We start from the raw sequence: 12,524 nt of genomic DNA on the forward strand, positions 1-12,524 counted from the left end.
TTATATTAAATAAAACATGACCACAGGAAGACTTATATTTTATGTAAGTGTTTGTGTGGCCATGTTTTATTTACCTTGCTTGCATAAATATCTAAGGATAGAGTACTTGTTTTATGGGATATTTATATGTCTGACTTTATAAGCAACTGCCAACATTTTGCCAAATTCATGACAATATTTTACATGTTCACCAAATAATATGTGAGTTCCGGTTCTTTGATATCATTTCTAATATTTGTATTTGACTGTCTTTTCAAATTAGCTATTCTAGTGGGTGCAGCAGATGTGGCAAGTGGGTATTTGGCAATCGCTAAGTCATTCCCATCAATGCTTGGTGTTACTGCAGATCCTCTATTATAAATTTATAGCAGATCCCATTTTGGATTTAATTTTCATTTTAACTGCTCCTTGTCTATTCCTGTATGTTGTCTTGTGAAGTTTCCCTTCAAGCCAATGTATTTTTTTTAATTCTAGGAATATTATGATTTTAGATTTTAGATCTATGACCCATCTCAAGCAAACCTTTGAGTGTGGTGTAAAATAATGATTGAGATCTACATGGTTAACTTCTTGTTCCAGAACCTTTTTTTTTTTTAAGTACTTATTTTTCTCCTTTAAATTGCTTTGAGACATTTGTTGCAAATCATGTGGTTTGATCATGTAAGTCAACTCCTGTGGGTGAATTTCTGGAGCCCCCATCTGTCCCATGGATTTATTTGCCCATCCTTGCATTAAGAGCACACTATCTTTAGCACACTTTAGCTTTAATAAGCCTAGAATTCAAAAATATAAGTGTACTAACTTTATTCTTCCTCTTGAAGATTGTTTTGGACATAATAGTTTCTTTATATCCCCATACAAATTTTAGAATGACCTTGTCAACGACAGAAATATTAGTTGGGACTGTTGTATAGAATCTAAATATAGATGTGGAGAGAACTAATACTGAGAGTTGTGATCAATGAATATACTCTGTCTCTCCACTTATTTATATGTTCCTTATTTATTCACAGGAGTGTTTTCTGTACAGAGATCTTGCATGTCTTTTGCTAATTTTCAGTATTTTATGTATCATCGTAAAATAATAATTTGAAATGGTTTAATATTATCAGAATTTTCAAATATTGACGTTATATCCCACACCTAAGTTCCTTTATTAGTTGTATTAGTGTTAAACTAGATTATTTAGAGGCTTGCTTTATGCCATGTTAGGGCAGATTAACAGACAGCTCAAGGTGGTTGTCTAATCTCGCTGACTTGGTTGACGACTCCAGTGTCTGTGTACTTATGATAGGCAGACCTGAAAACTCTACTCACGTCGTTGAACTTTCCAGCTGTTACTCTCCACTGGATTCCTTGGAGTCTCCTGATTGGACGTATGATTAAGGGATCAGTTAAGCATTTGAAAGGTCTTGCCATGTAGAATTTGATGCTCCCCACCTCTGAACATAGATCTCAGCTAGTATAGTTTTTTCTTTCAAACTTAAGATTCTTCCAAGTTCTATCTGCTTTTGATTAATTTCCCAAGCCCTTAAATATTTTACTTTCGTATTTTGTCCAGAGTTAATAATTGCTATCTGAGAGTACATTGGACCACAGAAGGCACTGCCATTATCAAACCTGGAAGCTTCATGTTTTTATTACAAATCAATTAAGTGATTCAGAGCCTAGATTATGGTGTTTTAATATTTATAAACATAATTATGCTAACTGTAAAAAAACAGATCTCTCAAGTGCCTAATATTTGAGTAGCAGTCCATTTCATTTCTTTTTAAGATTATTCGAGAGAGAGAGGGAGCACATGAGCAGAGGAAGGAGCAGAGGGAGAGGGAGAGAAGCAGACTCCCCGCTGAGCGTGGAGCCTATGCAGGACCCTGAGATCATGACCTGAGCTGAAATTAAGAGTTGGACGCTTGACCGACAGAGCCACCCAAGAGCCCCAGAAGTCCACTTCGTTTTTATAAAGATATAGAAAGAAAATTTTCTTTGCTCAGTTTTCAGCTAAATAACATCTCTACAATATCTTAAAAATTATCATCCTAAAATCTGACTTGAGATTTATTAACTGAATCCATATATATATATATATATATATATATATATATATATATATATATGTATATTGCAGTGTTTATTCTGAGGACTAATTAGGAATCTGAATTATTTTAACAAAATTAAAAATCCTGTGCAAAGTTGACATATTTGTAGGATCTCATGTTAGAAGGATTCCTGGTCAGCAGTCCGGCAGATTTCCCCGATTACTGCAAAGAGAGATAACGAATCAGTTGGCTTTGATTTACTCAAGCTCATCTTTGGAATCACAAATCATATTTATTACAGCCAAGATCTTATTTAGAAGAAATTTTTTGTCTTTGGTCCACAGAAGGTTGTTTTTGTTTTTTTTGTTTTGTTTTGTTTGGTTTTGTTTGGTTTTTGTTTTTTTGTTTTCATGTCTTGCTGTTTGTTTCTAGGGCAAACGCGGCACCTATATCTGCTCACTGGCTGCTGCTCCTGCCTAAATGTCACTTCTGTGAAACCTTGATTTCATTGTGCTATGTTATTACTCCCTCCTCTTTTGTGCCCTGATGCTCTGTTTCTATGTCTATTTTATCACTTGGCACATTCTATTTAATCAATGTCTTTCAAGCCTGTTATTTCTGTAAGCTTTTTTAAGGCAGACATCAGGCATTACCCATCTGTACTGTGCACAGTACTTCCTTCATAATGGAGAATGAATAAATGTATGTTAAACAATGATTTTAAAACTCATCTGTGAATATAGTTGATTGATAGTCTATCAGACATGTAATAACTCTCTAGTTATAACACTTTTATATTAGTAAACAAGATTCCATTTATAAATTAAGCATATATACATATATATGGCTGTATTTTATGGGGGAAATATATGTAATTTATATGAATAGATTTATTTATATGTAGAGGGAGAGATATATCCAGAGGGAGAGCCTGTGCACAGTATTTAGGTATATCCTAAGCAAATGGTTTTTTTTCTTCTTATCCTATTGCATCTGGAAAACAACTGTTGTGATCACAGCATATTGTCACAGCCTAGGTTTGGTTAATTAAAATATTTTAACATTAAAATTAGTTGTTTGTTTTTAATATATCTGAGGAATTTTATCAGATCCCTTATATGTTATTCCTTTTAATTCTAGTTTAATAGCATCACTATAGTTGTTATTGATATCCTCATATCAGGAGGAAGTAAATAAGTTCCATGAGGCCACATGGCCAGTTAGCAGCCACACCAGAGATGTGCACTCACTAATTTCCCTAATTGTGGAGACCACATTGTTTGCCCTCAGGTGATGCTGCCTCTCCTGGAAGCCAAATGTTTAATTTACATACTTAGGGGCACAGAGGGGGGTCCTTGACAGGATGAGCATTGGGTGTTATACTAATGTTGGCAAATCAAACTCCAATAAAAAAATATACAAAAAAAAAGAAAAAATAATTTACATACTTACTATATTCTTTTTTTCCCAGCACCAAATATAAATTTCTAATTAATTAGTCACATCAGGATCAACGTGAAAAAAACCTCCTAAAAATAAATTTGAGGGAAATTACTAATTTTGAATGATAAGTAAAGAAACACACAAATACACAAAAATAATCAAAAGGATTTTATTGGAGAATGTATATTAGAGACTATCAAGTAAATATTATTTTTGTTCATTATAATGATACTGTGATTGTAAAAGATGCATACTGAAATGTGTAAGAATTAAAATACTTTGCAATTTTCTTTAAACTTCAACAAAGAATGAAAAATGATGGAGCTTTTATGGCAAAATGCTGGTAACTGCTGAATATAGGCAGCAAATAAAGAAGTTTGTTGGCCTTCTTTACATCTGTGTATCTATTTAGAAGAAAAGGATTTCAGAATTTGTGAATATGTATTAAAGATAATTTCCTATATATTTTCTCAATATAATTTATTACTATGCATTGTTAAATTTATTTTGTCCTTACAAGTTTGCCAAATTGAAAAATATTGATGTTCTTATTACATTTGACTAAAAGTCTTTTAATATGCTTGTTAGGTATCTCCAAGTTATCCAAGACCATGCCAGCCATGCCATTGTGATCCAGTTGGTTCCTTAAATGAAGTCTGTGTGAAGGATGAAAAACGTGCTCGACGAGGTGAGAGCAATAGCAAGGAGCTGTTGTTTTGATGAAAGGACAACTAAAAGCCAGATAGGATTATTTTAGGGTGACATTTTGCAGTAAATTTCATTCACGTAATAATTTTATTCTTATATCTATCCATGTTCCCTCCAGGAAACAGTGTTTTATTCATCTCAATCGTTATTTTCCTGTAAATCAATTACTATTAATTAATTATAATGCTTTAAAAGCAAAAAGAGGGGATCCGTGGGTGGCGCAGCGGTTTGGCGCCTGCCTTTGGCCCAGGGCGCGATCCTGGAGACCCGGAATCGAATCCCACGTCGGGCTCCCGGTGCATGGAGCCTGCTTCTCCCTCTGCCTGTGTCTCTGCCTCTCTCTCTGTCTCTCTGTAGCTATCATAAATAAATTTAAAAAATAATAATAAAAAAATAAAAGCAAAAAGAGTTGAATAATTTATTGCACGTTATATACGTATATATGTATATTCACATATGCATATTAACGTATCTATGCATATACGTCTTCTGGTCAATCAGAAATCTGTGCTGTACATAATTTTTTAATGTCTTATCTACTGAAATTTTTTTGAGATTGTATTTATTCATGAGACACACAGAAAGAGGCTGGACACAGGCAGAGGGAGAAGCAGACTCCCTGTGGGGAACCCTATGTGGGACTTGATCCTGGGACCTGGGGTCATGCCCTGAGCCAAAGGCAGATGCTCAACCGCTGAACCATCCAGGTGTCTCTGAATTGTTTTTCGTAGTTTCTATAGTTTCTAGCATGAAAAGACAGCATTCACGGAGGGATGTGTGGGCTGCAGTGGGAGGAGAGAACAGATAACACACACGGAGATGTAGTCAATAGTGTAGAAAGCAAAACGTGTACATATAGGACTAAAAATAGGTCTTAGTCATGAGTTCACGAAGGGAAAGAAGCTGACAGTTATTTGAGCCAAATACTTTCTCTGAGGATGGAAATTCACGATGAACTCCAAACATTGAAGAATCAAATGCCAAAATGACTCCTTGAAGTAAAATGGTTAGGAGCGACTTCCAGGAGAGTTGCTTGCCAAAGTTAAGTAGAACATTAGGACACATCTGAAACCGTTTCTTTACATCGCTGAGAAAGGCTGCTTCTCTTAGGAAAGACTAAAATAAATCATGGCTACAAGATAGGGTTTTTCCTCCAGTCCCTTTCCAGTTAAAACACTGGCAGTGTTTCTTTGGCACGGTTTAGCTTACCTGCTTTCTTTATAAGACTCTAAGATTATCAACGCAAACCCTAGAGTCTTAAATCTTAAGTGATTAAAACTTCGATTATTTCAAATCTCAAATGGTGAATTGTTGAGGTCATTTTTCACTGTATGGCCTGTTATCTTTTTGTAGTAACAGCTAAATCATGTTATTTTTCAATGATGTCGTTTAAAGTTTTTCTGTACTTTTTATTTTTTGTACTTTTTTAAGAAGTATGTTATTTTTGAAAAAGTGATAAAATATTGAAAAGTAGAAAAAGAAGCATACAATGCAGCAGTAATCCATCATAAATACTCTTATTAACATGTTTGTGTTAACGTCACGTAATGAGTTTTTCCCCTAACCCCTAACCATTGAGAGTTTCTCGGAAATCTGGTTTTAGCAACCTGAATTTTACATCATTATGTGGATATACCATAATTTCCTTACCCACTCAACTTCATATAGCTGTTAAAATTGTTTCTAATTTTGATTATTGTAAGCAGTGCTTTAGTGAAGACATTTATGTATAAATGTTTTTTAATCATTATGAAAACCATACATAATAAAAATAAAATTTTAACAATAGCGAAGAGAATAAAATAAATAGCAATAGTGTCCTCTTCAACTTATTCTTCCCCCCAATCTCATTTCCAAATTTAATCACATTGAGCCATTTCTTCTGTTAAGTTCTGGAAAAACTTATCTTCCAGACAATATCTAAATAATATTTTTAGTACTTTCATCACCATTAAATATTGCCAACTGATTCCATCTTAAAAGACAAATGTTTCATTCACACCTCCTCCTTCCTTCTCTTCTATTCAGACATTTTTCTCATGTGTGGTGTCTTTATCATGTTAAATAAAACCTTTAAGTCATTATTTCATTATCCATTAAATTCAGACTCATCTTTTGAGATCCTAATATATGCAAATTAGGAAAAAAACCATCCCTATACTCTCCACTGATCTTCCAACCCACTCGGCAATATCTATCAATTATATCCTTATCTTTTCAAAGAATGTACAGTTATATTTAGTTTGAGATCCAATTCTTCTAATTTTAAAATTGAAATGCAGTGATCAAAATTTGTAATATTATAATTAGATATACATTACTCAGTATAGACCTGAGTTACAAAATCAGACACATTCCCATGATACATTTTTATCTTCATGTTTAGCCTGATGATTTCTTAGGGAAGAGTCTAAGTTATGGTCCAATGCTTTAGACTTATAAGTATGGGTGACCAGATAGTGGGAAACAGTATTCTATGGTATTAATGTGATTATCAGAAAACTGATTACTTTTGGTATAAGATGGGTTTTCCCCTCACAGATTTGTAAGAGCTCTTTAAATACCAAAAACAATAACCCTATGTTTATATTTGTTATAAACCTTCCAGATTTTGTGTCTCACTATTGTTCAGATGTTTTTACATGTGAAACTTTAAAAATTTTTATGTAATCACCAATACAACTCAGAAAACTTCTTTAGCTGTAATAAAGACATTATGCCAAGATTATTATATATGAATATTTTAGTTGAATGTCTTATATGCCTTTAGAATTCTAAAACTCTTATCTTTCCCAAGATCAGACAAGTGTGTTCATTTTCTTAATTTTTATTATTTCATTTTTTGATACTTAATTCTTCAATCAGTGTGGAATTTATTTGGTATATTTTATAAAAGGAGTTTCTAGCTGTATTGTGTTTTTCCACTAGTCTCTTTTAAATCGATCTATATTGGGACACCTGGGTGGCTCAGTGGTGGAGCATCTGCCTTTGGCTCAGGACGTGACCCCGGGGTCCTGGGATCGAGTCCCTCATCGGGCTCCCTGCAGGGAGCCTGCTTCTCCCTCTGCCTGTTTCTCTGCCTCTCTCTGTGTGTTTCTCATGAATAAATAAATAAAATCTTAAATAAATAAATAAATAGGTCTATATTTAATACAATTTTTTCTTTAAAGATCTTAAGTATATTTATTTTATATTCTGTATCTGTTAGTAGCACCCTTTGTTACCAATATGAACCTAATTTTGAGGTTTGATTTTTCTAACTAACTCATTGGGTTCTTCTTTGCTTGTGTGTTCCATGATTGTGTGTGTATGTGTGTGTATGTGCATGCGTATGTGTGTGCATGTATGTGTGTATTTCCTAGTTTATCCTTCCAGGATCCTTAAATATATATAATCTCTGGTATGATCTCCCAGCTTGAGTAATACCTAAAATTTGTCTTTTGATCCATAAAACTGTGCTCTGTGTTCTAGTATAGTTAGTCAATCACCTCCAGGAAAGATACCGGTTAAGGGCTAGCTTATTTCTTTAGAATCTCTTCTCTCTTTTTTTTAAAATTGTGGTTTCTCGTCTTCAAGGAGTTTCCTTATTTTAAACCAGCACAACCATCCTGTCTGTCTATCTGTCTCTAACTTTATACTGTGTCATCAATTGTTCTGACCAAGAGGGGTCTTTTGACATCTAGTTTACGATATTACAACATTATACACAACATTAATAAATGTTAAGACAGACATGGCTGTTGTATGGAATACATCTACACTTAGTCTCCATGTCTGGGGATTTTAACATGAGAAGTAAATGTAAATTTCTTGGACTGCTTTTTCAACCTTTAGTGAAATTTTCAGATTTATTTTCCATTTGACTTATGAATATAATATGATAAAAAGTGAATTTCTTAATATTAAACAATATTTAAATTATCAGAATAAAATAAATTATCAGAATAAAATCTTCTTGTCATCACGGAAGATCCTTTAAATATACTTTAAGATTCAGTTTGGTGTGTATTATATTTAGAATCTTCTTATCTAAATTCATACGCTAAATTGGTTTTGGCTAGGACATCTGCCAGCTGTGCTGTCTTGGCAAATAAATTAATGTCTCTGTGCTTAGTTTCCTCATCTGTAAAAAGAGAAACATACTAGTGTCTACTTCATGTTGAGGTTTTGGGCGTAATTAACCCATGTGTCGTATATAGTGCTAAGCATAATGCCTAGCATAAAATAAGTGCTATTTGTTAGCTGTTATCACAGCTTCTTTAAAGATTTTATTTATTTACTCATGAGAGACACAGAGACACAGGCAGAGGGAGAAGCAGGCTGCATGCTGGGAGCCCAATGCGGGACTCCATCCCGATCCCGGGACTCCAGGATCACGCCCTGAGCCAAAGGCAGATGCTCAACCACTGAACCACCCAGGGATCCCTGTTATCACTTTTATTAGGGGTTATATTTCTTCGATTTTGATACCAAGTTTTTACTAGCTTCATACACTAAACTACATAGCTCTCCATGTTTTAGACACTCCGGAAGAGTTTCAAGTTTTGAACACACTGTGAAACTACTGACACTATGACATTTTTGTGGTAATCTTTGATCATATGTGCATTTTTAATATCTTTGATTATCTTTATGGTTCTCTTTGCCTTATTATCTTTTTGTTTATTATTGAAATCTTCTTTCTTTCCTGTGGTATTTGTTTTGGTTTTTCTTTTTTCTTTTCTTTTTTTTTTTTTTTTACAATTGCATGAATTAAAATTTAAATTTTTTAGGGCAGCCCGGGTGGCTTAGCAGTTTAGTGCCGCCTTCAGCCCAGGGCTTGATCCTGGAGACCTGGGATAGAGTCCCACATCGGGCTCCCTGCATGGAGCCTGCTTCTCCCTCTGCCTGCGTCTCTGCCTCTCTCTCTCTCTCTCTCTCTCTCTCTCTCTCTCTGTCTCTGTCTCTCTCTGTGTGTCATGGATAAATAAAACCTTAAAAAATCTTTTTAAAATTTTGTGAATATTTTATTTATTCTTTTTTTTTTAAAGATTTTATTTATTCATGAGAGACACACAGAGAGAGGCAGAGACACAGGCACAGGGGGACACAGGCTCCCTGCGGGGAGCCCAATGTGGGACTGTGATCCCGGGGTCACAACCTGAGCTCAAGGCAGATACTCAACCGCTGAGCCACCCAGTCAGAGGCTCCCAAAATTTATTTACATTTTTTTAAATGTATTTAAGCTTGAAATTCTACTTTGGGCTACGTTTTCTTTCTACATCCCATAGACATTGCTAAGTTCCTTTCTCACTGCTGTTATGTTCTACTTAGAAAACTATTTAATTACAATTGAAATCTTGATTTTTTCTTTTACCCAAGAGTTATAAGAAGAACTGCTTATTTATTAATTTTGAGGATGATGGAATTTTGTATGATTCTATTAACATGTTTGATATTTAGAATTACTTCAATCTTAATTTAGTATGACATTTGTTACAAATATAGAAGTAGCAATTTATGTTAAGAAAACAAGACAAATCATTTCTGCTTTGAGAAATTGAACATTTTTATAAATTAATGATGAGCTACCATAGATAGTATTATACAATATAATGTGTAATTCAGCAATAGTTGATGATTCACATTTTTCTATGTCTTTTTTTGCTGATTCGTCTACAAATATTTGAAGTGGGTATGTTAATGTCATTCTCAGCCACTGACTTTTGGCCAGTTTCCTTTTGAGCCCCCAAATCTTTTGTTGTTTATATGTTTTTGTACTTAAAATTAATGCTTTTGTGGAGTACAGACATAATAAATCGTGTTTTCTATTGTCATCAGTGTAAAATGAGGTCTTGTCCTAGTGAACCTTTTTTTTTTTTTTAAGATTTTATATATTATTTGAGAGACAGAGAAGGGGAGAGCAGAGAAGCCTACTCCCTGCTCAGCAAGGAGCTTGCCCTGGGGGCTCAACCCCAGACCCCAGGATCTTGATCCAGTCAAAGGCAGATGCTTCCCAGACTAAGCCACCCCCTTATGAATCTATTTTAATTGGATTCTACTTTGACCATTCCTAATACTACAACTCTGTTCTCCTGATGTAGATTTACATTCTTTTTTTTTAATATTTCTTATCATTTTGCATCTGTCTTCTGAGCATTACATGCCCATGGTTTTAACAGAAGTAGTAAGACCATGAGCTCATTTACATGTGACTAGCCTATGGGTTTGACAGCCTTCCTCTCCTTCTGCTGTGGGCCTTCCCCTTCTAATGTTTCTGTGCTTGTTTGTCCCCTCCTTTTCTTTCTTTGAGTGGACTGTATTTTACTGATTTCCTCTTGTATTTTTCCAGATTCTGAAAGTCAATAACCTGTATTTATTTATTCATCTGTTTCCATTTTTCTAATCAAATAGAAATTGTCTTTTGCATTTCTCTATTAAAGAAGAAAAAGAAATGTAAACTGCTTTCATTTTCCTCTATGTCTTACCCCAAAATGTCTATTTTCACGAACTCTCAGTCTTTCTGTTGTTGTAATCAGTGATGTCGGACTTAGTGATTGTTGTTTAATTTTGGGGTCAAGAGTATATTTTTACTCCCCAGGCACTTTTCCATCTTGTGATAGGCCGAGTTACGAAGCAGCAGGTTATCACAGGTCACTGCTTATTCTTTGAGTGTCATCAGTCAGTTGTGGAAATCAGTCTTTGATCATTGTGACAGTTTTTCTGTAGCCTCAGTTTTGGTAGATGCTTCGAGATTTTTATCTTTCTTCTTTTCATTCTGAGTATTTTTAGAGATACCTAAAGGATGCTGTCTTAGCAACTGGTAGCCAGCTTCTAATGAAACCTGTACCCTGTGGTTTTAACTTTTCTTTGTTGACATATGTGAATCAATTTTTGTGTCAAAATAGACTTTTAAACGTTGCTGTAACGAGAACCTTAGGAGCTACAGTTTATATTTGTTTTCAAATTGTTGATATGTGGCTTGTCTTCTCTTAGGATTGGCGCCTGGGTCTTGTCATTGCAAACCTGGCTTCAGAGGCGTGAGCTGTGACCGATGTGCCAGGGGCTACACTGGCTACCCAGACTGCAAACCCTGTAACTGCAGTGGTGCCGGGAGCACAAATGAGGACCCTTGTTTCGGACCTTGTAACTGCAAGGTATGTCGTATATACCGGTAAAGCCCACTGTCAAGACATTTTCCTTTGCTTTTCTGTTCTGTTTTGTCTGTTGGCATTAAGCAAATTGTAGCAACTTCTCCTGTGAATATCCACCATCTCTTCTACATTGACCACTCCTATAACTCCTACAACCAGGTTCACTGCTGTAAAATGTCTCCCATTTGTGTGAAAGTCTACAAACTCAAGAAGGACAGGTCACCCCAAGAATATGTGTCATTTTAGAGTGAAAACCCCTCTTCTCCCATTACCTGTCTAGTCTGTTAATTTAAAAATATACAGCATTACAAATAGCAACCCTTTAAGGCTACTATACACTCAAATCTACCATAGCTTTGTATCTAACTCTGAAAATAATTCTACCCGGGGTTACATTCTGGATTTTTAAATAATCTTCTGAAGTTTAGACCCGGATTGTCTGAAAATACTGTATTCACAGTCTTTTGTTTTATTACCAAAAAATGTAAGAAGCCCTAGTGGAATTGATTAAAGCCTCACTATTTCCTCCTAAGAGTACTTTCAGATATACGACTTTATTTGTTGTGCATACTCGGCTAATACCAGGGGATGCATTACACCTACAGCTTATGCACGTAGAGGAAACAGAGGCATGCACAAGTCTAAAATGATAGAACTGATTTCCTTTAGCTATATTAATCAATTCCATGACATTGGGATTAAGCGTTTCATCAATATTAGTTGAGAGAATGATCAATCCATTGGAAAAGTTAGAATGCCATACTGATATAAAAATGAATGTTACATATTTTTTCTTTGTTCTCAGTCACAGTTGAAACCTTATTCAGAACCTTTATTAATTCATTAGTCTTACCTAGGAAGCTATAAATTGCATGCTTACGTTTATTATATGTGTGTCTGTGCATACAAACATTAAAGTATAACACAAGTATTAGTGCGGATGTGATGTATATATTTGTTGGGACAGGAAACTCTGAAATAATAAGTTAAATATCATAATAGTTGCAAAATAGGTGTATGTTACACCATGGGTAATTTAGGGGCTTTTTTTTTGACTACTGAAACTATACAACTCCTGTTTGTGTTAAGTGGCAGAAAGTCCATGATCTACAGTAAAAGTTGTCATGTCCTGGAATATAGTAAACTTTCTAGGTGGTAGTACACTTTATTCCAATATTATTTGAAATGACAAATAGCCATA

The 12,524-nt window shown here is 34.7% G+C and overlaps 1 protein-coding gene across 1 annotated transcript in view; it reads left to right on the plus strand.

Annotated features, from left to right (window-relative positions):
• LAMA2 (laminin subunit alpha 2) overlaps positions 1 to 12,524 on the plus strand; it is a 586,660-nt gene that overhangs the window by 242,751 nt on the left and 331,385 nt on the right. Inside the window, exons 10-11 of the mRNA XM_055309905.1 lie at positions 4,071 to 4,170; positions 11,166 to 11,326. Of these exons, the coding sequence (XP_055165880.1) occupies positions 4,071 to 4,170; positions 11,166 to 11,326 (261 nt within the window). The remainder of the gene's footprint in view (positions 1 to 4,070; positions 4,171 to 11,165; positions 11,327 to 12,524) is intronic.

This window comes from Nyctereutes procyonoides, unplaced genomic scaffold (genome assembly GCF_905146905.1).
Source record: "Nyctereutes procyonoides isolate TBG_1078 unplaced genomic scaffold, NYPRO_anot_genome, whole genome shotgun sequence".
NCBI lineage: Eukaryota > Metazoa > Chordata > Mammalia > Carnivora > Canidae > Nyctereutes > Nyctereutes procyonoides.